Source organism: Odocoileus virginianus, chromosome 24 (genome assembly GCF_023699985.2).
Source record: "Odocoileus virginianus isolate 20LAN1187 ecotype Illinois chromosome 24, Ovbor_1.2, whole genome shotgun sequence".
In the NCBI taxonomy this organism is placed as follows: domain Eukaryota; kingdom Metazoa; phylum Chordata; class Mammalia; order Artiodactyla; family Cervidae; genus Odocoileus; species Odocoileus virginianus.
The window spans coordinates 26,888,190-26,912,925 of record NC_069697.1 but is presented as its reverse complement, the minus strand read 5'-3'; the positions used below and the strand labels follow the sequence as shown (position 1 = coordinate 26,912,925).

General features: G+C 41.6%; 1 protein-coding gene and 1 pseudogene across 3 annotated transcripts in view; both read left to right on the top strand.

The window, feature by feature from the left end:
- DIP2B (disco interacting protein 2 homolog B) overlaps positions 1 to 24,736 on the top strand; it is a 224,634-nt gene that overhangs the window by 190,623 nt on the left and 9,275 nt on the right. For all 3 annotated transcript variants that reach the window (XM_070454439.1, XM_020908151.2, XM_070454438.1), the window contains 13 exons: positions 651 to 852; positions 7,181 to 7,290; positions 7,429 to 7,509; positions 10,947 to 11,070; positions 12,456 to 12,577; positions 13,843 to 13,954; positions 16,218 to 16,327; positions 16,805 to 16,935; positions 18,875 to 19,043; positions 19,875 to 20,045; positions 21,022 to 21,083; positions 21,925 to 21,982; positions 23,593 to 23,667. In XM_070454439.1, the coding sequence (XP_070310540.1) occupies positions 651 to 852; positions 7,181 to 7,290; positions 7,429 to 7,509; positions 10,947 to 11,070; positions 12,456 to 12,577; positions 13,843 to 13,954; positions 16,218 to 16,327; positions 16,805 to 16,935; positions 18,875 to 19,043; positions 19,875 to 20,045; positions 21,022 to 21,083; positions 21,925 to 21,982; positions 23,593 to 23,667 (1,527 nt within the window). The remainder of the gene's footprint in view (positions 1 to 650; positions 853 to 7,180; positions 7,291 to 7,428; positions 7,510 to 10,946; positions 11,071 to 12,455; positions 12,578 to 13,842; positions 13,955 to 16,217; positions 16,328 to 16,804; positions 16,936 to 18,874; positions 19,044 to 19,874; positions 20,046 to 21,021; positions 21,084 to 21,924; positions 21,983 to 23,592; positions 23,668 to 24,736) is intronic.
- On the top strand, positions 874 to 4,875 carry LOC139030837 (protein mago nashi homolog 2 pseudogene; annotated as a pseudogene).

Genomic DNA, 24,736 nt, shown 5'->3' with positions numbered 1-24,736 from the left:
TGTTAGGAGCTCACCTCTAATAAGTCTTTCAAAAGCATAGCTCTTCGTGTTGTTTTGCATTCATATTTTATCATTTGATATGGTAGTTAATTAAATTATATGAACGGCAATACCAAGAACAGCAGGTGTGACAGGTGTAGAAGCAGGCCCGGCTGATGCTCAGTGAGCGCACGGCTGTGTGGTTGGGGGCAGGGGTGCACCCCTGCACCCTGGGAGCTGGCGGCCTCCAAGACTCCGTGTGCAGTGGCCTCACCTAGATGTTTTGCAAATAGGATGCCTGCTAACCTGGGGTTCTATTGTGGTCATAATACAAATACTTTGCCTCTATTTAATGAGCTCTGTTGGACATCAAAAATATTAAAAGAACCAAAACAAATTTGTAGGTTTTATACATTATCACTCAAGAGAGAACACTTTGAGGCTTGGAAATCAGTATCCACCTCCATCCATTTAGATTGTATTTTACTCCACTGCCATCACTGGAAGGATGAGGTACCTTTAGATGTATGGGATCCTAATAATCTATCAGATTCTAAACCTAGAATCGAGAGAAAAAGAAAAACCCTAGAGTAGAATAATGGATTGTGTTAGGAGGACGCCAAATGTTATAAAATTAACCTAACTGAATATTTTTCTTTGTATTTTTCTAGGCAATCGATAGCATTCATCAAGTGGGGGTTTATTGTCTTGCTCTGGTGCCTGCCAATACACTGCCCAAAACTCCACTGGGAGGGATCCACATATCTCAGACAAAACAGCTCTTTCTGGAGGGATCACTACATCCTTGCAATATCCTCATGTGCCCACACACGTGCGTGACCAATTTGCCAAAACCACGGCAAAAGCAACCAGGTAATATGCTGACTTTGAAGACATGACATGAAAATTGTAACTTCAAGAAGCTGAATTCTTTCAGTGTGATTTTTTCTCTAGAGTTAAACTTTAAAAAGATTAGTAAGTAACATAAGAATAGTATCAGCTGACCAAAAGCATGGAGGATTGAGATTTTTGTAAACTGGCTTGTCCAGGTTTACTGTTGGCTCAGTCTTCTGAGTAATTCTCAGTAAAGTGCCACCATTTTCCATGATGTAAGGCATGGGGTCAAAGTGATCAGATACCCACCAGTGGAGGTAGAACAAAGCAAGTCCTGTAAAGCAAGGTTCTGATAATAAGACAGCTTGTATTTATGGAGTGTTTACTAAAAGCTAAATACTAGCTAACTTTTACATTTTATAATGTGATCCTAAAGCTTTGTCCTCAGCTATGGAAAGTAAAGTTCAGAGAAGTTGAGAATTATGTCAAAAGTCATATAGCTGATTAGACCTGGGGGGCTAACCGAGAAGGAGACTAAAGGCAGGAGTAACTGATGGATGGTCAGTCATGTTAAAATATCTGTTCAATCCAACATGAAGCCAGAAAGCTTTATTGATGCTTTTTCATTTTAAATGAGAAGTTAACAAGAGCTTCTAGTTTCTTGTATGCCTGGAAACACATGAGAGCCAAAATTTGGTCTTGACAGTTCCCACTGTTAACACACACACTTGGATACACACTCACACACACATTCAGAAACACACCATGTACATCAGCGTGTGTACAAACATATTGAGAAGAGGACATAAAAGTGGAGGATTAGGAAGACAAAGGGAAGTATGAAATTAATTATATTTCTATTAAGACTGCTTTTGCTGAAAAGTAAATATGTACAATAATAAAATAAAAGGTAAGCTTCTGACTCTCTAAAATCTTTTTATTAGGATATTAGTAGTTATTACTTCAGTGGTCTGGCCGTTGAAGATTGTATCACAGTTGGTTGTCTAGAAGTTATTGTTGGCTCACCAAGTAACCTTACCTCAGTAAAAGTATGCATAGAGCTAAAGTATATATAGTATTTATTAGTTTCTGCTAGTGGAAATAAGAGTTTATGGAAGTTAATATTCTAAAGAAGCAGTTAGAATCAAGAAGCCTGTACATGACTAATCAAGAAATATATAAAAAGATGTATTTTCATATTTCCTGTCTCAGTATCTGATAGATTTGGAAAACATAGAAGTCCTTCTCCATCATATATTCTGTCATCCTGAAGTCCTACATTGATTTGTCATTTGAGTGAAATCCCATTTTAAATAGCATTTAATCTAGAATTTAACAAAGCTTTTATGTCAGTAGATGCTTAAAAGATGCAACTCAGAGACATAATATTAATAGATGTTTAAAACATTGCTTTTGCTAGCCAGATTTCACCTAATTTTACTAAATGATGAAACCTAAATGAAAGGTTTATTCATAAGCCCCCATAGGCATAGCATCCACCTGTCTGATGAAGGCGTTATGTTTGGATTCTGTGTTTTTGCTGTCTGTCGTGATGGTCTGCTAAGATCTTAGTGAAACACGTATGCGTCAGACCAAAGTGGCTTGAAAATTGAGACATACATGGAGCAGACATGATATGGAGATGGCATGAGAGGTTGGAGTTTTAAGAATACAGGAGTGTGGAGATGGATGAGAGTAAAGTAAGAAAGGAAAGGAGGGGAAGAGGAAGATCAAAACGTGTTAAGGCAGCCCAGTGACTGAAATTTCATTGAAATTCCTGTTAAACTATTGTATAAAGAATGGGGAGTGTTAGGACTGGTTTTGGCTGCAGGTTTCAGAAGGGCATAACAGCTGCTTAAACAAGAGAAAAGTTTGTCTTTCTCAGGTAAAAGAAATCCAGAGTTAGGCGTCTAGGGCTAGGATAGTAGATCCTCAGTCACTTCCCGTGACTCAGCTTCCCGTCTTGTGCTGGCGTTGTTCTCAGTTAACTACTGTCATAGATAGGCTGCATGACAAATAACCCGAAAACTCAGTGGTTTAAAGTAAGAACCATTTAGTTTTCACTCATGGAATGTGGATCTGCTGACCCTGACTGGGCTCAGCTGGCCTTGGCTTGGCTCCAGACTGTAAGTTGGGTTCAGAACTGTTCCATGTGTCTCCTCATCAGGCAACCAACAGCTAGCTGGGCCGTATTTTCCTCAAGGCAGATGGCAGAAGCGAGAAGCCAAGCCAGACCATACAAGCATACTTACAGCTTCTGTTTGCTTCAGGTTTCCTAACATTTTATTGTCCAAAACAAGTCAGACCATGCCCAAAGTCAGTGGAACAGAGGGGTGTATACTCTGCTCATGTAATCACAGCAAGGAAGACTTATAAGAAAACAAAAGTCTTCTCCAGCCAGCCTTAGCATACTGCCTCAGGGTTCATTTAAGCCCCTGACCTCCAGCCATCAGTTCTGCATCCCAGCTAGCAGGTGGGAGGAAAAAACAAAGAAGGGAGTACCCTTCCCCTTTAAACATATCTTCCAGAAATTGCACTTATTACTTACCCTTACATATTATCCTCCCACACTAAAGAACATAGTCCTTCCATGTTTCCTTTGCAGGGGGCTCAGGTGCAATCTCAGGTTAGGAAACTAAGATCCTGCATGCTGCATGGTACAGCCAAAAAATAAAGAATACAGTCTTTATTTCAAGCATTTGCTCAACTAAAAACCGGGGGCTGTAGGGAATTCCCTGATGGTCCAGTGGTTAGGACTCCTTGCTTTCACTGCTGAGACCCGGGTTCAGTCCCTGAGCAAAAAGCTAAGATCCTGCAAGCTGCACAGTGCAACCAAAAAGCCCCAAGACAAAAAGGCAGGGGTTGTGTTTTTTGTTTTTCTTTATTTAGTTGTACTGGGTCTTAGTTGTGGCACACAGGATCTTGGACCTTCATTGCAGCATGCAGGATCTTTTTTTTAGTTGCAGCATGAAAACTCTTGGCTGTGGCATGTGGGGTCTAGTTCCCTGACCAGGGGTTGAACCTGGGCCCCCTTCATTGGGAGCACAGAGTCTTAGCCACTGGACCACCAGGGAAGTCCCTGGATGTTCTATTTTTAAGGCAGAGAGGAGAATAGAATTGGAGTTGATGACCAGCAGTCTTTGCCACTGAAAATTTACAGAATTTTGTGCGGAGAATAAGAAGGCATTGATATGAGTACATGGACTCAAGAAATATTCACAGAAGGACCTCAAGAACTTACTGCTGAATTGGTTTTGTCATTTTAAATTACTCTAAAAAATTCACTTTTTGGATGACGTCACTGCCAGGCGCCGGGAGGCACGTCGCCTGGTCCTTCGGCGGGCTTTTCGGGGACAAAGATGTCTGTGGCCAGCGATTTCTACCTGTGTTATTACGTAGGGCACAAGGGCAAGTTCGGACACGAGTTTCTGGAGTTTGAGTTTCGGCCGGACGGAAAACTTAGATATGCCAACAACAGCAATTATAAAAATGATGTCATGATCAGAAAGGAGGCTTATGTACACAAGAGTGTAATGGCAGAACTGAAGAGAATTATTGGTGACAGTGAAATTACAAAAGACGACGATGCTTTTGTGGCCTCCCCCTGACAGGGTTGGCCGACAGGAGCTTGAAATTGTAATTGCAGATGAACACGTTTCTTTTATCACATCAAAAATAGGTTCTCTTATTGATGTCAATCAGTCAAAGGATCCTGAAGGCCTTCGAGTATTTTACTATTTGGTGCAGGACCTGAAGTGTTTAGTGTTTAGTCTTATTGGATTACATTTCAAGATTAAACCAATCTAAACTATATGTTTTTTGAAACTGGGTTTATATTTAATTAAGGGGTGGGTGAGGGAGGATTTGTTCATTTATAATATTGGGGGTTTTATGAATGTGAAGCAAACTTTTGTATGCAAATTGAAAAGACAATATCTAAGCAGGCTTAATGGTTATCTTCACTTGAGTCCAAGTGGATTGGGCAGTCACCGCACACATTAAACTCTGTAAATAAAAGCCACCTTTTGTTGAAATTTTGCTCCAATAAAACATCAAAGCCTGGACGGAGAGTGCTTTTGGTCTTTCAGGAGGCCAGATCTCTGATTCTTTTTAAAGATGAAAATTGTTCTAGAAAGTGTATCCTGTGACAGAGGGTCTTTTATGTAGAAACATGTAGCCAGATTCCCATCTGTTTAAAAGCAATTGTAGATCTCCCCTGGTTTCTGCCACACCTGACGAAATTTAATTTTTTGGTGCTCATAGAAGTTGTTTATAGAAGCTTTTAGATTTTCTATTTGTCACAAACTCCTTAGGGGTTATTCACATTTAAATGTTTTTGTATGAACAGTGATTTCCTCAAGGTTACAAAGGTAAAGTCAGTATCCAGAGTTAGACACATGTTTTATTATGCGCCTATTCCCATATTTCACAATACACATATTTTGTATATCTGTGGGAAACAAATGAGTTCTCAGCTCTAAAAGTTAACAAAATAAATAAATAAATAAATTACTCTGAAAAATTCACTTTTAAAAAATGTCACACCTTTATTAAGTTTAGAGTGTGAGTCCAGGATTGGACAGCTTACACAGTCATATACATTCTGAGTCCTACCTATATAGAAAGGCTATCTTCAACAGGATATATCTGTAACTTATTAAACAGTCTCTTGGGAAAGAGTTTTGCATATTATAGTTAAAATTTCAGTGGACAGATGCTTTCTAGATGAAAACTGTTCAGCAGAGTATTAGGAGTACTTTACCCTTTAAGCTGTGGTGGTTTTTTTCTTTTTTTTTTTAATTTAAAATTTTTCTTTAACTTTTCATTTGGGAATAATTCTACTTAAAGTTGCCAAACAGTGAAAGAGTTCTCTTATTCTCTCTACCCAACTTCCCCAAATATTTTTAAGTGTTTCTATGATTTAAGTAGTTTTTGTCCCAGCTGTTTCAGTACATTCATAATCAACATATTTTGGCAATAAACATTATTTAATATGAATCTAAGCATAAGATCAGCATTATTCAGAACACAGCTGGGAATAAGTTTTGTTAAGTTTTAGCCATCTTCTTAGTTTGACACATTAGAATCTTAGTCTTTAAGTGACCATCAAGAAAGGCATACAGTGCCTTAGCGTTATTGAGAAGGGGCGAATTTTCTCTTTTTTCTCTTGAGAAAGGGAGTTTTTATTTTTTTCCCCCAAGTGTCAAGCCTATGGGAAAGTTAAAAGAATACTGTAATGAACACCCATATACATTCCCCTAAATTCAGTAATTGTTGTTTTTCTTAAACTGAACCCTTTGAAAGTAAATTTCTGACATTATGACACTTCACCCCCACATATTTCAACTGTGTTATCTCTAGAGCAGCAGTCCCCAACCTTTTTGGCACCAGGGAAGACAATGTTTCATGGAAGACAATTTTTCCACAGACCAGGGGTGGCGGGGGAGATGGTTTGGGGATGATTCAAGTGCATTACATTTATTGTGTACTTTATTTCTATTATTATTTACATCAGCTGTACTTCAGATTATCAGGCATTAGATTCCGGAGGCTCTAGAGAACAGAAACATTCTTCTAGAATTTTCCTAATCAGCCACAATGCCATTATCCTGTTAAGAAACTTAGCATTAATATAATGCTCTCATTTAATAATACCCAGCCTATATTCATTTGTCTCCCCTTGTTTATATAGCTGATTATTTTTTTAAACTCAGTATCCAATCAGGGTCACACATTCCTTTTGGCTTTCATGTCCTTCCTTTAACTTTTTAAAAGCTCCCAAACCTCTCTTGTCTTCAAGACACAAATATTTTTGAAGAATCCAGACCAATTGTCCTGTGCAGTGTCCCACACTCTGGATTTGTTTACTCACTTAAAGTCCTTCTGATATTCCTGATGAATTTACTGTCAGTCCTCATAGATGGCAGATTTCTTTTCAGAACAGATATTCATAACTGTTAAGCCTGCTTGTTAGGGTTTTATCTGTGATTGGAGCAGATAAAAATTCTTTATCAAAGGGAACCAATGCAACCAACCATCACCTCTGAGAGTGAAAACTCCCCTTCTGTACTCTGTCCCTCCCTCCGCCCCTGCTAACCCCAGCTGTCTGTCCCGCAGTCCTGTTTTCTGGCACTTCCTGCCACCTGACATTATTTATGTGTGTGTGTATTTATTGGTTGCCTTTCCCGCTAGAATACAAGCTGTCTTGTTTGCTCCCGTATCCCAGTTCCTAGAGGGGTGCTCAGTCAGTGAGGTTGAATGAACATTTGAATCAGCTTTGGTCAGTCTGGAAATGTTTGTGGGGGGAAGGTGCAACATTGCTTGAATTCTCATCTCCAGAGACTTGATTTTTGCTCTTAACTTGCAGGTGTAGGCCCTGCCTCTGTGATGGTTGGGAATCTGGTTGCAGGAAAACGCATAGCACAAGCTGCAGGAAGGGATCTCGGGCAAATTGAAGAGAATGATTTAGTGAGGAAGGTAAGTGTTCCAGAAATGTTGACTTTTACAGACAAGTCAAGGACAGAACGTAGGCTTCAGGTAACAGATGGGAGATGCATTGTCCAGCTTTTTAAAAGTTGCTGACCCTGAGTCTTTTTTTCTGCCTTATGATTTCAGCACCAGTTTCTGGCGGAGATTTTACAGTGGCGAGCCCAGGCAACTCCTGACCATGTCCTCTTCATGTTGTTAAATGCCAAGGTATTGAACATTCAATTGCTTATCTAATTAGCTGGCTATTGTGAGAGTATCTTAGGCACCCTTGATCTCTTTTTTTCATCAGAAAATTTTGATTGCCAACTCTGAGGGGAGAGTTATTGCTTTCTCCTTGTTTTGATATATGAGGGTAAATTGTGCAGTTACTTCAAGGCTGAAATGAGACCTCCTGAAGTGTCGTTCAATACTATCTCTTTTTTTTATCACAGTCAAGTCATCTTTATTCATATAGGAACAGTAGGGACAACCATGTAATTGCAAGATCTACAGATGTGCAGAATGCATTGTGTCAGTGTAATTTTTTACTCAGTTTGACTTTTTGTTCTTTGATTTCCACCAAAAATAAAACGACCTTAGGTCAGCATTTTAAAAACCAGAGTAATTTTTAGCACATACTTTATTGATTTTTTGCTAACCTAAAAAGCCAATTGAAAATTATTCAAGAATATATTTAACTACTGCTTTCTAATGGATGGATCACCAGAATATTATATTTTTTATGTTATGCATCTTATGGGAGTCTGTTGAGATTTGTGGGTTTTAATGGCTGAACCATTCCCTTCTCCTTGGGATCTTCCTGCCCCAGGGATCGAATCTAGGTCTCCTGCACTGCAGGCACATTCTTTACCGTCTGAGCCACGGGGAAGCCCCTTTAATGGCTGAGTCAGTAGCTAAAAGTACTGTGACCTTTGCTTAGAACAGTATTTCTCACCAACAGGCAGAAGACTGGAGGATCTATTGGCATCTCTTAGGGGACTTACCCAGATTGCCCTCTTCTGCCCCAGCCCCTTGGATTCTGATATATACACACACGCACACACACACACACACAACATTGAGAGTTTATATAGTGATAGAAGTTGAGAGGAATATGTTGTGCATCTTAGTGAAGAGTCAGTTAAAACCTTAAGAACCATTGCTCTGTGGTAGAAAACTTTGGGACTTCCTTGTTCCACCTCTGCATGAAGTGAGCTTCTCTTTAAGCCCATGGATTGATTAGAGTGCTCCCATTTCAGTAAGATGATGTCAGTCTAGCTTGTTGCCCAGTCCACTCACAGGCTTGGCTACAGTTAAAGTTACAGCCTGATAAAAATCATACTCCAGATATATTTGTTGGTGAACTTAAGTTTAAATTTGCTTTTTGGTTAGAGAAATAATGTATATGGATAACTAAAGGACGTGAAATCCACTTATTCTTCTGTGTATTTTACTTTGAATTAGCCTGAGCCACCAGAAAGCTTAGGAACCATACAACAATGTTCCCTTATGACCAGAAAATGCTTCTTAAAAAAGTTTAGTTTGGTGCTGTACCATGGACCAAAAAGCAGGCTATTGTGATTATTCTCTGGTGGTCCAGTGGTTCAAACTCTGCACTTTCACTGCAGGGCGCCCAGGTTCAATCCCTTGTTGGGGAACTGAGATCCCACAAGCTACGCTCCCCCCCCAAAAAGGCTATTGTCAGAAATGGCCCTAGGAATTTAACCCTGATTTTAGCCAAAGGAATATTCTTAATGTCCAGCAGTAGACAATTGACTAAATAAATTATGGCATATAAACATAATGAAATACTATGCAGTCATTAAAAACAATGTGACAGAAGAATAGTTGATGACCCAGAAAATATTCATAGTGTGGAAGTAGGAAAAGTAGAATATAAAACTTTTATAATGGAGTACTTACTGAAGACCCTGTCCTAGATACTTGCCATTTCATAGTTCATTTTAAGATTCAGGGAACGGAGGCACAGAGATGTAAAATCACTTGCCTGAGTTCACAGGGCCCAGGGCTAGGACTAGGAATTTAGCTTCTTATTTGAACCCAGACTGGCTTCAGGGTCTGCATTCTTAGCCAGTGCACTGTATAGCCTCTGGCATAATATAGTATGATATATATTTTTTGATGTTTCATGTGAATTTATATACAATATATACCTAGTTTTTAAAAACCAGGAAAATACACACCAGAATGTTAATAGTGGTTCCAGCTTATATTTACTAATCTGTATCTTCCAAATTTTCTATATTAAATTTTTAAATAATTAAGACAGTGTGCTATTGGCACTGTATAGACAAATAATAGTTTGATTTTATCTGGTGAATTGTAAAGTAGGCATACCCAATGCCTGACCAAAACTCATACATTTGTGCACCAGTGTATATTAGAATGAATAGTCCATCAGAAGTAGAATGGATGAGTGAATTGTGGTATGTTCTGACAATTAAATGCTGTGCAGTAACAAAAGCGGATGAACTACACTGAGGTGCCACAGCCTAGATGACACCTCATAGAATGTTGAGAGAAAGAAGTAAAGCACAAAATATATATGTACAGCACAATTCTATGAAAATCAGATACTTCATAGGTGGTAAAAATAGGAAGAAAGAAAGCCACTAACGTTAAAATGTCACGATAGTGGTCCCCTATGGATGGCATCACTGACTCGATGGACATGAGTTTGAGTAAGCTCTGGGCATTGGCTATGGACAGGGATGCCTGGTGTGCTGCAGTCCATGGGTCGCAAAGAGTTGGACATGACGGAGCAACTGAACTGAACTGATGGAGGAAAGGGGGCTCCCAGGCGGCACAAGTGGTCAAGAATCTGCCTGCCAGTGCGCGTGACACAAGAGACACAGGTTCGATCCCTAGGTCAGGAAGATCCCCTGGAGAAGGAAAGGACAACCCACTCCAGTATTCCCTCCATGTACTGGGGCACATGGAGGGAAGGTGAGGGCGTCCATGGGGTGCTTTTGAGCTGCTGGCAGTGGTCTTTTTCACATCAGGCTGGTTCTTAACCTAAACATTCAAATCTTCTGCGCTTTCCCACTTGGGTGTCATATTTTACAAAGGAACAGGGGTTCAAAAGCCCAGCTAAGTAAAACTTGAATTGACAAGAATTATTTATGAAGACCCACAGGAGAAATTATTCTCAAGACCTTTATTGTTAGCTAGCAGACTCAGATTCACTGTTACTATTTTCGTTTCCGTCTCTGCTGTTAGAATATATGGATTCAGACTTGTGTTTTTCTCATAGCAAATGTATCTGACCACGTAGCCAGTGTCCTGACCTCATTCCTGCCTTCATCTTGCTTTTCTTTATTTTCCTTCTACTTTTACTTCTTCACTTAAAGTTAAAAAAAAATTGCTATATAGTTTTAAAGCTACCTTACATAAGAAAGACTGTAAATACATATGTTTGATTTGAGTTAATGTTGTTAGTCCCTCAGTACTTTCAAACACTGAGAAAGAAAAAGTAAGACCACACTCGTCTTTCGGTGCTTGGGAAAGTTTCACTGAATTTGATAGCTTGCTAAAGACAATCTAGCAAGGCACACACCTTTCATGTAAGGTTAAATTGGCCGTATTTGCTACCGTTGTGTATCATTACTGAGCTTCAACCATGCATACACTGTCTTCTGCTCCAGGGGACCACAGTGTGCACAGCCAGCTGCCTTCATCTTCACAAGCGAGCAGAGAGGATCGCGGCCGTTCTTGGTGACAAGGGACATCTAAATGCAGGAGACAATGTGGTGTTGCTCTACCCACCTGGTGAGTGCTGGCTTGGTCGACTAGACAAGCTCTGTTACTAGACTACTGACTCTAAGAGGACAGGAGCTCAGGGACACGGTGGCCACATGGGCTGTGCACGGAGGCTGCTGCCGTGCAGACAACCCCTCCCTCCAGAGTTGTATGGTGTGGGGGTTCTGGCTGGGACCGAGCCCGTGAGTACTTACTCTTGTATTTCCACTGTCTAGTTCAGTATGGTAAATACTGAATGAGTGAATGGTGATTTTTTGACTTTTGGAAACACTCAAGAGAGGCTGTTTTTAGAGGAGTGCTCAGGAACTATTTCACCCAGTTTCCAAAAGTATGTTGTGCATGAACTCTGACTTAACATTCTCCACATTATAATTGGTGCTTACTGTCCCGCGATTATTATTGCTTTCATCTTCCACACTCTGTAATCTAGTTCAGCAACGTCTTCACAGCAAGAGGGACTCAGTTATTTGATGACAGTTTGGTGTATTCAGAATTTTAGGCAGAATATTTCAGTTGTCCCTTTCTTTACTCTTTTGTCACCTAACCTACTCATACATCCAGACTTCTGTGGTCTTTTATCCCATTTACCTCATTTTACTCAGTGATTCTCACTTGCTCTTCTATTTATATTGATACTAAGACTTCTTAGAAGCTGTTAAGAACAACTTTGTTCTGGGAGGTTGTTCTCTGTCCACCAGTTAATCACAGTGATGGAGATGAGCACTGCCCGAGGGGGCCGCCCCCCGAGTACTTACATTGCAGGGGCTTTGTATCAGGTGACGCTTTGCCTCCCTAAAACCTGCACCCATCAGGGAAGTGACATCTCAGGGGTCTGATTGTCCTTAAAACATAGTGGCCTTCTTAAGATTGAGAGAAAACTCAGATACTCCTCATCTCTCCTTTCCCATTATTTATTTCCCAAGTGAAACAACCCTAATCTCTGCACTTACTTTTCCTAAGTAATATCAAGTAATGATGTCAAAGTACCTTCTTCAGGTATCTTTCAAGTATTTTCTTTACTTCTGACCTCCTTTCTCATTTGTTTATTCTTGGCTTCTCTATATTTTTTAAAAAGTTGTTTATATGCTCCCTTCTTTTACCTTCAGTTTCTTCTTAATATGAAAAGTTTCTAGGAATTTTCCTGGTGGTCCAGTGGTTACGATGCCACAGTTGCAAGGTAGGGGGCGTGGGTTCGATCCCTGGTCAGGGAACTAAGATCCCATATACCACACAGCCAAAAAACTTTTTCTCTAAAAAAAAAAAAAAAATTATTCTGATAATGTCTTCGTTAAATTTTGGTCTAGTGTCTGGCACACGATTTAATCTAGGTTTGGAAACTCTGCCTTTTGCTTTCTCAGTGACAAACCAGGACACTAATCAGCTGTGTCTTGCAGGCATAGAGTTAATCGCTGCATTCTATGGCTGTCTGTATGCGGGGTGCATACCTGTGACTGTCAGACCCCCTCATGCTCAGAACCTCACAGCCACATTGCCCACTGTCCGCATGATTGTTGACGTAAGTACCTGGTATAATTTTCCTTGTCCTCATCTCATAAAGCCCCAAGTCAGACAACTAAGGATCCTTACCCTTTTTCAGTTTAGTTGAGTCAGGAAGTCAAATCTAACTCCTGAAAGGTACCTCCTTTTCCTTCATCTGATCACAGAAACCAGCATTTTTAGTGAAGAAATATGGAAAAGCTGTTTTTGGTGAAATACAGGATTATGTTTTTATCATAAACATTAAGGAAGTAAGTGAAGGTGCCATTTAGTAATTCTCCATAAAACTTGTTTTCTTTCTTTCTTCTTACAAAAATTCTAATATTTTTTCTGCATACTAACCAAGATAATTTTAGATGCCAAACTGAATTCTCCTGATGTAAGGTCACTTTTTGGGAGTTTAGTCTTACAAAATCACTTGGTAGTATAGTATTAAAAAGTGTCCAAAAAAAAAAAAAAGTGTCCAGATCTTGCTCTGAAAGTGATAGATGTTTCTGCAAGAAATGAGAATTGAAGACAGTGAAAGAAATCTGTATTGCATCATATCCTAATGTACTTTAAAGCAAATTGCAAAATTCCAATTGATGTAACATTTGTTTCTCTAAGAACTGCTGCTCTGTCAGCAGCTGGAACCTGCAGTATAGAAGCCACATTCACCACAGATGATTTTTCTAGAGAGTTCAGTTCAGCAGAACACCCTGGTTACAGTGTGCAAAGTAGGCCGGGGCAGCAAGGAAGGGAGCTTCCTTCCACCAACATGGTTTGAGTAGTAAGGGAAGTTGGTGACTGCATTTCCACATGTAGGTGTGTGGGAGAGCTTGGTTCCTGTGAGCGCACAGAGTCCCCCAAGTTCAGCACATGTTTTCTGGGTCCAGGGCAGTTCACCACTCCCTGGACTGTCGCAAACCCTACCTGCTTCAGTGATGATCCTCTGACACCTCTCATTCCCTGAGTACCACAGAAATCCATGTTTCTATCTTATTATGGTCTTCATGAAATCAATAGATCTGGGGTCCATACTGAGATTATGACCATGGACTATTTGAGAATCACTGTTCTAAATAGTAAGTTGTGTTGTGAACAAGTCCATCATTCTGATTCAGTGTATTTTCAGAACAAACATAAGGGGAATACTGACTTCCATTGTCCTGTGTACGTTCTTTGAAAGGCTGGTACTGCCCTGTCCCAGTTGGATGTGCGAGTTGCTTTTATCTGCAACCAGAGACTATAGTGCTACATGGGGCTAAGCTTCCTCGTGTTTATTTTTGTCCATTTGTCTTCTAGGTCAGCAAAGCAGCCTGCATTCTCACCACGCAGACCCTAATGAGGTTACTGAGGTCCCGAGAGGCAGCAGCAGCCGTGGATGTGAAAACCTGGCCAACTATCATTGACACAGGTGAAAGGGAGATTTCTCCAGAGTTGTTGCGAGAGCAAGAACATTCACTCCCCAAGGTTTCCTAGATTCTCATGCCAAAGATGTTTTCACAGCTCTTCCATTGCAGCCCATTCCACCTGCTAAGACAGATGCAAAACTTAATATGCACTCAGCTTGAGTTACCAAAGCACTGGATACTGCAACGACCAGATCCAAAGAAGCAGATCACAATGTGCTCGAACACTGGAAACAAAACCTGTCTTCCTGTTATACTCTTGGCATCATCAGACAGTGTGGTTAGGTGTTTATGCCAGATGTGACCACAGATGTACAGGGCTGCATAAAGCAATGAGAAGATCTGACCTTTGACTTCCAGATGCAATAGAGTTGGAACAGCACTGGGCTAGGAGTCAGCAGGCCTGATTCTAGTTCAAGCTTCAGCCCTCATTTTCTGTATAACCTTGGCTGAGATTAGCCTCACTTAAATTACTACCTACCCTTGCATAACTCACATATTTATTGGAGATCTCGAATGCAACATAATATGAAAATACTTTGAAAACCATAAAGTGTATGAATTTGAATGGTGTTCATACTAAAGAAGGGGGTGGGACACTAGGGTGACTAGAGATGGTAGTGGAGAGGGGAGTGCAGGTTTTGGAGTCGAGCAGACAAGTGTAAACCCTCATCCTCTTGTTACTTGTAGCTGCTTCATGTTGTTGTAAAGATTAGATGACATCACGTGAAACGCCAGCAGACAATCATTATCATAACAACATCTAACTTTATTTAGCCTTTATCATGTGGTAGTCATCTAACCCTATCAGATAGATGCCAGTTGTATCCTCATTTTACAGATCAGAAGGCTGAGGCACGGGGAAGTTAAATAGGTAGTAAGTTGGCCAAAATGTTCATTTAGATTTTTGTATAAGATGTTACAGAAAAACCTGAACGAACTTTTTGGCGAACCAATAGGCTGAAGTTCAAACCCAGTCAGTTTGGCTCCCTTCCCAGTAGCTTAACCGTTAATTTCCTCCCTACCAGTTCTCAGGTAAGTATTAGATAGTATCTACCTCAGGAACAATTAAAATGGATGTAAACCCAGGGATGACATCTATTTATGGTTATTGTCCAGATGCTGAACTGTAAGCAGTCATTTATATAGTATTCAACACAAGTGGATTGCATTGGTGTTAACGATGGAGATAATCTACTGTGGTTATTGGACTCAATCACGTTTCAGGAAGACCTGAAATGTGTGCTGTGATACAAACAACAGAAAGGTTTCTTTCAGTGCTGGAGTAGCTCTTCCCTGCACAGAGCTGGGTGGAAGGTGGTAGAGACAATCTTTGGTTTGGCCAGAGATGAGTGCCCAGTGACACAGAGATTGAAAAGCAAGAGTCAGAATCGTTCCGTGATTTGGAGACCAAAGGAGCCATTAAGGAGGCGTGGCTAGGGCCAGAGACACCCTTGAAGTCCTTGGATTCCCACATGCAGATTTGGACAGAAAGGAGAGGCATCATAAAAGAGCAAAGGGAAATAATTCCCAGTTCTAAATTGTCATTCTTAAAATTTGTCACGTTAACTTGGAGAAAAACCATCCAGCTTTTAAAGCAGACTGTGATTACTGTACCATGTACTAAACTAAATAAATTTTAACTTTAAACCAGCATAACAAGTAAAGCTTCTTGAGTTGTTTTAAAGTATTTTATGTGAATTAACTTCCTAACAGTTCAGTGAGGGCAGGTTTTATTATCACTTTAGAGCCGAGTAAACAGAAACAAAGAGGTTAAATAACACCAAGGCGACAACCTCGTTGATAAGTGGCACAGCTGGAATTTGAACACTGGCAGCCTACTTGGCAGCCTACTTCTTTAACCTGTTTTCGGCTACTGTGTTATAGTACTGCTCCCTAGTCTTCTGGTAGATACTTCAACCTTATCACTCCAGGAGTGATGTTTGTGAGCTAGTTGGTTAAATGCTAAAAACCCTAAGCTTTTGCAAATCTCAGAAGCTAAATGTGGTTCTAGCAAAGCCACAGAAGACCAACTGAATAGCAGTGATTTTTGAGTTCCAGCATGTCAGGTTTTTTTTGAAGTGTATTTATTTACAATGTTGTGTTTAATTTCTGCTCTTACAGCAGAGTGACTCAGTTTATATATATATATTCTTTACCATTATGGTTTATCACAGGACATAGGATATTGAATATAGTCCCTGTTCACAGTAGGACCTTGTTGTCAATGTGTGTGATTGACATTGGGTTTTCTTTTTTTCTTTGCAGATGATTTACCCAGGAAACGGTTACCTCAACTCTATAAACCACCCACTCCTGAGATGCTGGCATATCTTGATTTTAGTGTCTCCACAACTGGCATGCTCACAGGAGTGAAGGTAGAGTAGTCGGGATATATTTACTTTCACTGGAGGCTGGTAAAATGCCAGGTCTGCAAAAAATAGAGATGACCACTGCCCCAGGGACTTCAGATGGAGAGGCCAGTTGGTCGTACCAGAGACCAGTAGGCGGAGGATCAAGGGCCTCTGCTATATTTAAATAAAAGCATTGGCTCTTCCGGAATAAGTTATCCCAAGGAATTTGTGTTATGAAGTGTTCTGAACCTAGCATAGACACTAATAGATAATGCAAGTTACATTTAAAGCCAGTATAAAGTCATAAATTCATATTTCATAGGACTCAATATTGACAAATAAATAGATAGACTTGAGTTAGATTAGGCATTTTGAAGCAATAAAGATACATGTCATTTTGAGGAGCTGAAGGGAATTGAAGCTTCTCAAATCTATCGTTAGAGCTGCTCTTCTGCCTGCGGGATGCCAGTTCCATCCTGTTCCGTGTTTCTTACCTTCCAGATGTCCCACTGTGCGGTCAATGCTCTCTGTAGAGCCATCAAGCTCCAGTGTGAGTTGTACTCCTCTCGGCAGATCGCCATCTGCCTTGACCCTTACTGTGGACTTGGCTTTGCACTCTGGTGTCTCTGCAGGTAGGCATGGATAAAGCAAAGAATCAGAATGCATGGGAATATCTTTGAGGCTGGGACCATCCCATTCTTTCATGTGTTCCGTTAATTTGGTAAAGTTTCAGTAAAATGCTGATGTTTCCTGGAATTTGTGCACCTAATGCATCTTTGACGTTTGTCTGGTTTTGTTTGCATTCTGTCTTTTCTGTTAGTTTTATGCCTCAGACAAAAGGGCTGTGATCTTTCTACCTCTCCTGTGCTCCATCCTGTCATCATCCTCATTTTAGAATCAGAGCCAAGGAGAAGGATGACACTTAGGTGAATGGCACGCTGTGTCAGCCAGAATGTACCCCCTAGGCTTGGCAGGAAGGACTGTAATGAGATGGGTGACAGCATGTGGCTGGAAGGTAGCGCACTGGCCAGATTGTTTCTTGTGGAAGAGCAGATCCCAGCTCTTTCCACTCTTCCCCCAAGGACCTCATCTCAACCTGAATTTCCACCTCCTTGGTGAGCATCTCCAGGAGTGCTTGACAGACACCTGTGACTCAGCACCTTCCTTCTGTGTTCCCTTCCTTCTTAGGATGGAGTCATTCACTTGGGGAACCATGCTAGGAACTTGGGCTTTGTCTTCAACTCTGAATCTTTATGTCACACATCCAATTAAATGTCATGTCCGTTGTTTCCATTATACTTATCTATACATAAGAATCACCTAGGGGTCTGTTTTGTTTTTTTTTAAATCAGTGAGGCTTCCCTAGATGTACTAACCAGTTTCCAGAGGTGAAGACCACAATTCCAGGTTTGGTTTTTTTTTTTGGCCTTGCCAAAAAAGAAAAAACCAGATTCTTTTAGAATTTAGTCTGATTCATACCTTGTGGAGAAGAAGGTAAAGCTGGTTAGGAGGCTAAATAGAAATGACCCTTATATGAAGATGAACAGAAACTGTGACCTGAAAGAGGATTTTCCCTAATAGAAATTTGCAACTTGAGGATAGTAGAGATTTGGGGACTCCTCCATAGATAAAGTCACTCTCTTGTGAGATTTTAGTTGCCCAACCAGGGATCGAACCCATTCCCCCTGCAGTGGAAGCACAGAGTCTTAATCAGTGGACCACCAGGGAAGCCTCTGTCCAGTATTTTTTTTAATAGATGATCTGGACTCCTAGTGATTCTGATGTATACCCAAGGCTTAGGAAGCTGAAGCTTCATGGCTGGAGATTGTACATACGATACGAGACTGTTCCAGTCCTTCTTGTGTATCCTGGTGTGCTGGTGGGGTAGCCCTTCTCCTCTCTCACCTGGACTATTGCAGCCTCTCCTAACTGCCTGTCAGCCTTCAGTGATTCATGTCTCTAATCCTCCCCCCCCCCCCCCCCACTTCATATAGCTAGCTTTACCCCAACTTTAAGCTGTAGTGACTGTCTACTGGGTAAATTCTAAACTCTTTCATGTAATAGTAGTTCAGTCCTTTCACAGTTTGACCCTGGCCCTTCTGCCTTCACTTCTCACCACTTCCCCAGGCAAACGCTGGAATACCATTTCTGATGACCTTAAACACACCATGTGATTTTATATCTCCGTGCCTTTGCATATACTATTCTTCTGCCTGGAGAGCTCTCACCAGCTTCCTCATTTTCTCCAGCCACTGTCAAATTCCTGCTCATTCTTCAAGTCTGGCCCAGCTTTCACCTACTCAATGAAACACCCACCCAGTTTGAAGGACTTGGTCTTCATTCTGTGATTGTGATAGCCTTTCTTCACATCTCAGTGTCCACCTTCCATAGTCTTATTCACTTTATTCTGTAGTTATTGTGTCGTGTGAGTTGAATAGGAACCAGGCTGATTCTTAGGCCTTTATATCTAATATGGCCCTCCCCTGTCCTTCGTGCTCAATAAATATTTGTTGAATCGATAATATTCTAGGATGAATTGATTGTGTTAACGCTTGCCTTTTTTCATTGCAGTGTCTATTCAGGTCACCAGTCCATCTTAATTCCTCCTATGGAGTTGGAAAACAACCTTTTCCTCTGGCTTTCCACGGTCAACCAGTACAAAATAAGAGACACGTTCTGCTCCTATTCAGTAATGGAGCTTTGCACCAAAGGGCTTGGAAACCAAGTGGAGGTGCTGAAGGTAAGAAGCATCTGTAACAAGGAGCCAGTCCTGAGAGAAACGGACCAGGTGTGGTGATACCCCACCTTGTAGGGCTGGCCAGACATACCTGCCTGCTTTTTTCTATCCAAACAGGTATTTGTAAACCTCAGTAGGTGTATCTCTTTCACTGTCTAATTTAATGCACTCTTTTAGAGTTTAATCTGATTCATACATTGTGGAAAAGAAGGTAAAGCTGGTTAGGAGACTGAATAGAAATGACTTTTACATGAAGATGAACAGAAACTGTGAACTGAAAGAGGATTTTTCCTAATAGAATTTGAAACCTGAGGATATTAGAGATTGGGTCCTCCTCCATAGATAAGGGTCACTCATTCATGAGTGTATCCAGTGATCATATGTCTAAGTGACATATGAGAGAGTCAGAAAACACCAAATTTTCTTTAATAGAGAAGTAAGACCTTAAGAATGAAAAAAAGAGACGAGATTAGATCTCAGTGTTGCTAAATTTATTTTTCTGTTCTTCCCATCTCTCCATTTTGAAATAGAGAAATCTAAGGTACAGAAATGAAGAGGAATTAAAAATATATTGCTGAAAAACCTAAGAGTTTTAGGCAAAAGAGGAAAGAAATAGAGAATGAGCAAATCAACCTGTGGGTAATGACTTTAGAGGAATGCCTGGGTGTTTTGCAAAAAGGTATATTTTTTCTTCGGGTATGTGAGATGAGAGCACACGGTTCCTTGGCTTTTCCTGACGAAAGAGGTAGGGCAGTGAAATTGCTTATCCAGTGCTTCTGTGACCCTACTGATCTCCGCCTCCGCCCCCCACCCTCCCAATGTGGTGTCTTACAGACCCGGGGAATCAACCTCTCCTGCATCCGAACGTGTGTGGTGGTGGCTGAGGAGCGGCCCCGCATTGCCCTCCAGCAGTCCTTCTCCAAGCTCTTTAAGGACATCGGTCTGTCCCCACGGGCTGTCAGCACCACTTTTGGATCCAGAGTCAATGTAGCGATATGTTTGCAGGTGACTCTCATGATATCTTTTTTGTGTGGGGGGCTCAGAGCATAGGCTGCTGCTTACCCGCTGTTTATTTGGGCTCCATTGTGCCTGATTTTGCCCATTGGTAAAATGAAGATGATAGTATTGTCCTTCACAAGGTTGTGCTGTAGAACCACCAAGTTTCTAGGTGCCAATCTCTTGGACCCATGCCCAGCAGTTGAATGCTAATGTAAATGTTTACTGTCAGTGGTTTTATGGTCCTTGACATGAGCCAAGATTTCTGAATCCTACTTGAATTTTATTTTATATTACCCTTTGTGGGTTTTTATTTTATTTTATTTTATTTTGGCAAAGCATGCACAAATAAGTTTGTGTTCTCTTCTTTAGCCAGATGGCAATTTTGCCATGTTATCTTGGTGGGTAAATAATAGAAAAAGGCTAAAAGAACAGATAAGAGTGAAATCTAATTTTCTATAGCTCGGAAAATTCATAAGGCAAATACAGGCATGGACAAGAGAGAGAGTCAAAGAAGGTGGCATAGCTGGGTGGACGCACTCAGGTTCTCTGTGTCTGGGTCGGGTGACTTTGAGCAGCATCACAAGGCTTTAACCTTGGAGCCCTGCTATGGGTGCCTTACCGCCAGCGTGGGCCAGTGTTGGTTTTGGAAGTCCCATGGACGCTGGTCTGTCATACCCTGGCCTTGAGTCCAGGGATGAGGACCCTCCTCACCCTGGTAACCGTTCGGTGCTGCTCTGGCCCCCAGCCTCCTCTCCTGGGGGAGGAAAGGAAAGAAAGATGAGGAGAAAGCTGGCCAGGAATCTTCTCTCAGGTGTTGACTACAGCCCTGGCCCATCTGGTTGAAGACAGGGTGAGCATTCAGAACAGAATTTGGATTTTTCCTGTATGTGACTAAATTATCTGTCTTGACTTTAAAATGTAAACGTGGAAATGCCATTCAGCTAATTTTAAATGAACAACCCACTGATTTATTTTTCTTCAGGGAACCTCAGGGCCTGATCCAACTACTGTATACGTAGATCTGAAATCATTAAGACATGACAGGTAAGTAGATTTGTTAAGCTTGTTTCCTGTTAGCATTCCTAAGCATATAAATTTCTGAGCCTCAAGAAAGCCAGCTGTCCCCCGCACCTCATTCATTTTGTTTGTGTCTTTGTAGGGAGGAGGGTAAGAGGGAAGGAACTCATTTTCATTAGTAGTACCTAATAAGATTTACATTTATAAGAGGAAAGCTTTAATTCTCATAGTGGCTGCACTGTTCCTTAATATTAAAATGTAATACTAGTATTTTGTGACATTATGACGTAAATTACACTGAAATGGATAGATTCTTTTCCTCTGGGAGTCTAAAAATAGCTGAGATAAGATAAATGAGACAGTGTAGGGTTTTTGAAATAGCACTCTATCTGAACCACAGGAATAAAAGCCTTCCTCCTCACCAGCCCACAGGTGAATGGGAGCTACGTCCCAGGGGAGCTCCTGGTTGAGGGCTCTGGGTCCTGCTGACTCAGGCTGTGTTCATGGAGAGGCCGGTGGCACTGACGCAGCCTGCACAGGCAGAGCGTCTCTAGTGCTGTGGTTCTCAGCCTGGAGAGAGTCTGCCCTCCAAGGACAGTGTCTGGGACAGGGATTGTCCCGACCAGGGAATGCTACTGACATCTAGTGGGGAGAGGCCGGGGGTGTTGCTAAACATCCTACAGCGCACAGGATAGCGCATCACAGAAAGTTACAATAAAGTATCTGACCCAAATATCAGTAATGCGGAGTTTGAGAAACTGCGCTGATGTGAGGAGAGCTATGAATAGATGAGAGGTTTGGGAGGACAGCGTACAGCCGTGGTGGGGTTTTTTTTAAGGCTCATGTAGTAAATATTTTTCTTTTACAGGGTTCGTCTTGTGGAACGGGGTGCCCCCCAGAGTTTGCTCCTCTCAGAGTCTGGAAAGGTAATTTGTTGTGTTAACCATTGGGAAGGTGTGTGTCACCTGTGTGGAGAAGTAATTTTAAAGAAACCTGAAGCCGTATAATATACATGTTAGTACCCAGGGCAAGACTGAATTGATATCTGGAGATAATTCAACAATTTTCACTTAGCCAATACTTTCAAATTCATAAGGGTACATAAATAAGAAGAATACTAGATTTGAACTTTCTTAATTTTCATAGATTTTTATTTTTAAATCCTGCCGACATACTATTTGACAAACCAACTGAATTCATTGTTCATTATACTCAAGATGAAGAGATGAGCAGCACTAAGAAGAGCCAGTTCTACCTTTATGAATATTACAAGTGGAAAGACAGGGTGACAGGTCGGGGGTGTGGTTAAAGATCCAGGGAAGACATACACATACTTAAAGTTGAAAGAGAAATCAAAATGGGGAAGAGATTAAAGATATTTGAGAGTGATTTCTTGGCTGAGAATAAGGCTTTAAACTGTTCAGGGACACATTTTGTTGTTGCCTTAGTCCATTCAGGCTTCTCTAACAGAATACCATAGACCAGGCAGCTTATAACAGCAGAAACTTCTCTCTCACATTTCTGGAGGCTGGCAAGCCCAAGATCCAGGTGCCCGCGGATTCTGATGAGGGATTTCTGGTTCTTAGATGGCTGTCCTGTCGCTGTGTGCTCACATGGTGGAAGGGGCTAGGAAATCTCTGAGTCTTGTATATCAGAGTATGGATCGCATTCATGAGAGCAGACCCTTGACCTCCTCCCAAAGGCCCCGCCTCATAATGCCATCACTTTAGGGGTCATGTTTCAGCATACTGATTTCAGTCTATAGCAGTTTCGAACAATTTACTCATGTTCAGCAGATCAAATCCATATAAGCTATCAAGTTTCTCATCCTTTTGAAGAGAGAGTAATGATGCCTCAGCATCCCTTCTAATTCTGAAAGGCCAAGGAGAATGTAGGGAAGGAAGGAGTGGGCCCAGCCTCACCTGTGCAGTCATGGCTCAGCCCGTTGGGGAAACCCCTGTTTCACTCCTCTGTTTAAACTCCTCCCCGTGGAGCTGGGTTGACCGCCTTCCCGTCTTGCCAGCTCTTCCTCTGCCTCCGCCGGCGGCGAGCCCCTCAGGGACTTGAGAGCAGTGCCTGGCCCACACAAGCAGGAGTGGCCTTCCTCTTCCCTCCTTGAGGTCTCACATGTGTGAGCTTCTTGATGCTAGAAACCCAAGGAAAAGAGAGGTTTAGGACAGAGGACGGGTGTCTGAAGAGGCCCCAAGCCATCCTCGGCCAGCACCTGCCGCTCCCTTCTCCCTCCTGAGGGAGATGCGGGCACGTGACGTCTCTCCCCTCTCCTGCTGAGCCGCCGCTGGTCTGTGGTTTCTCGCCTTTGAGGAGACGGCAGACAGGTTAGTTCCCCAGTTTAGTTTTGAGGCAGAATCTTGTTATACATACTTCTGTCCCCTGAGGACGATCCTGTGAGTACTGGCTCAGCTCTGGCCTGTGTGCACTCCCTCACCTCACTGGAGGGAGGAAGTGGAAACTGCATTTATTAGAGGTCATGAGATCCGATGGAACTCAATTTTTATGTTTTCTTTTTGATTCTTAGATCTTACCTGGAGTGAAAGTAGTTATTGTTAATCCGGAGACCAAAGGGCCTGTTGGAGACTCGCATCTGGGAGAGGTATGTAAAATTCTCCCCTTGACTCTGAAAAGTCAGCAATGAAATACCCCAGGGTTCATATTCTAGAAGCCAGGAAACTGTGGGTTTAGCTTTTCCCTCATGGTGACTGTTTGAGAATTTTCATCTTTCTCTGTAAGGCTGAGAACTGAAATGAGGCAGAAGGGGGAATGGAGGCCAGGATGGAAGGAAGGTTGAGGCACAAGCTAGAGTTAGTCCCAGATTGGTCCACCGACATTCCCTTAGCTGAAGATGAAAATGGATGAACTCATCTGCTCCCATCTATTAAGGAGTGGAACTAAAAGGAGCCACAGATATTGAATTTTTAAAATTTATACAGGGACTTCCCTGGCGGTCCAGTGGCTAAGACTCCTTGCTCCCAGTGCAGGGGGTACAGATTGGATCCCTGGTCAGGGAACTAGATCCCACATGTTGCCAATAAGAATGCTGCAGCTAAAGATCCCACTTGCTTCAACTAAGTCTGGGCTCGGCCAAATAAAATAAATATTTTAAAAAATAAAATAAGATTTATACAAATTTTATTCCAAAATATATTCATTTTTGTATGAATATAAAAATATTGTGCATGCTAAGTCACTTTAGTCATGTCTGACTCTTTGCAACCCATGGACTGTAGCCTGCCAGGCTCTGTCTCCATGGGATTCTCCAGGCAGGAATATTCGAATGGGTTGCCATTTCCTCTTCCAGGGAAGCTACCCGACCCAGGGATTGAACCTGCGTCTCATATGTCTTCTGCTTTGGCGGGCAGGTTCTTTACCACTAATGCCACCTGGAAAGCCCTTATAAAAACACTGAGAAGTCTTAATTTTTCTTCCTTCCAAATCTCTGAGAAACAACTGCTGTCTTATCTCACAGCTAACTGGGAGCAGGGCTCCAGGTGTCTGAACCAGATGACCAGCCTCTGCCAGTTACCAGCTTCTTGTTAATGCACGAGTTACTCAAACTCCCTAGGCCTAGTTTCCTCAACTGTAAATAATCATGGCACCTACCTAGTAGAATTGTGTGACAGTTAAATGCATTAATATCTGTATTTGTATACACATGGAACAGT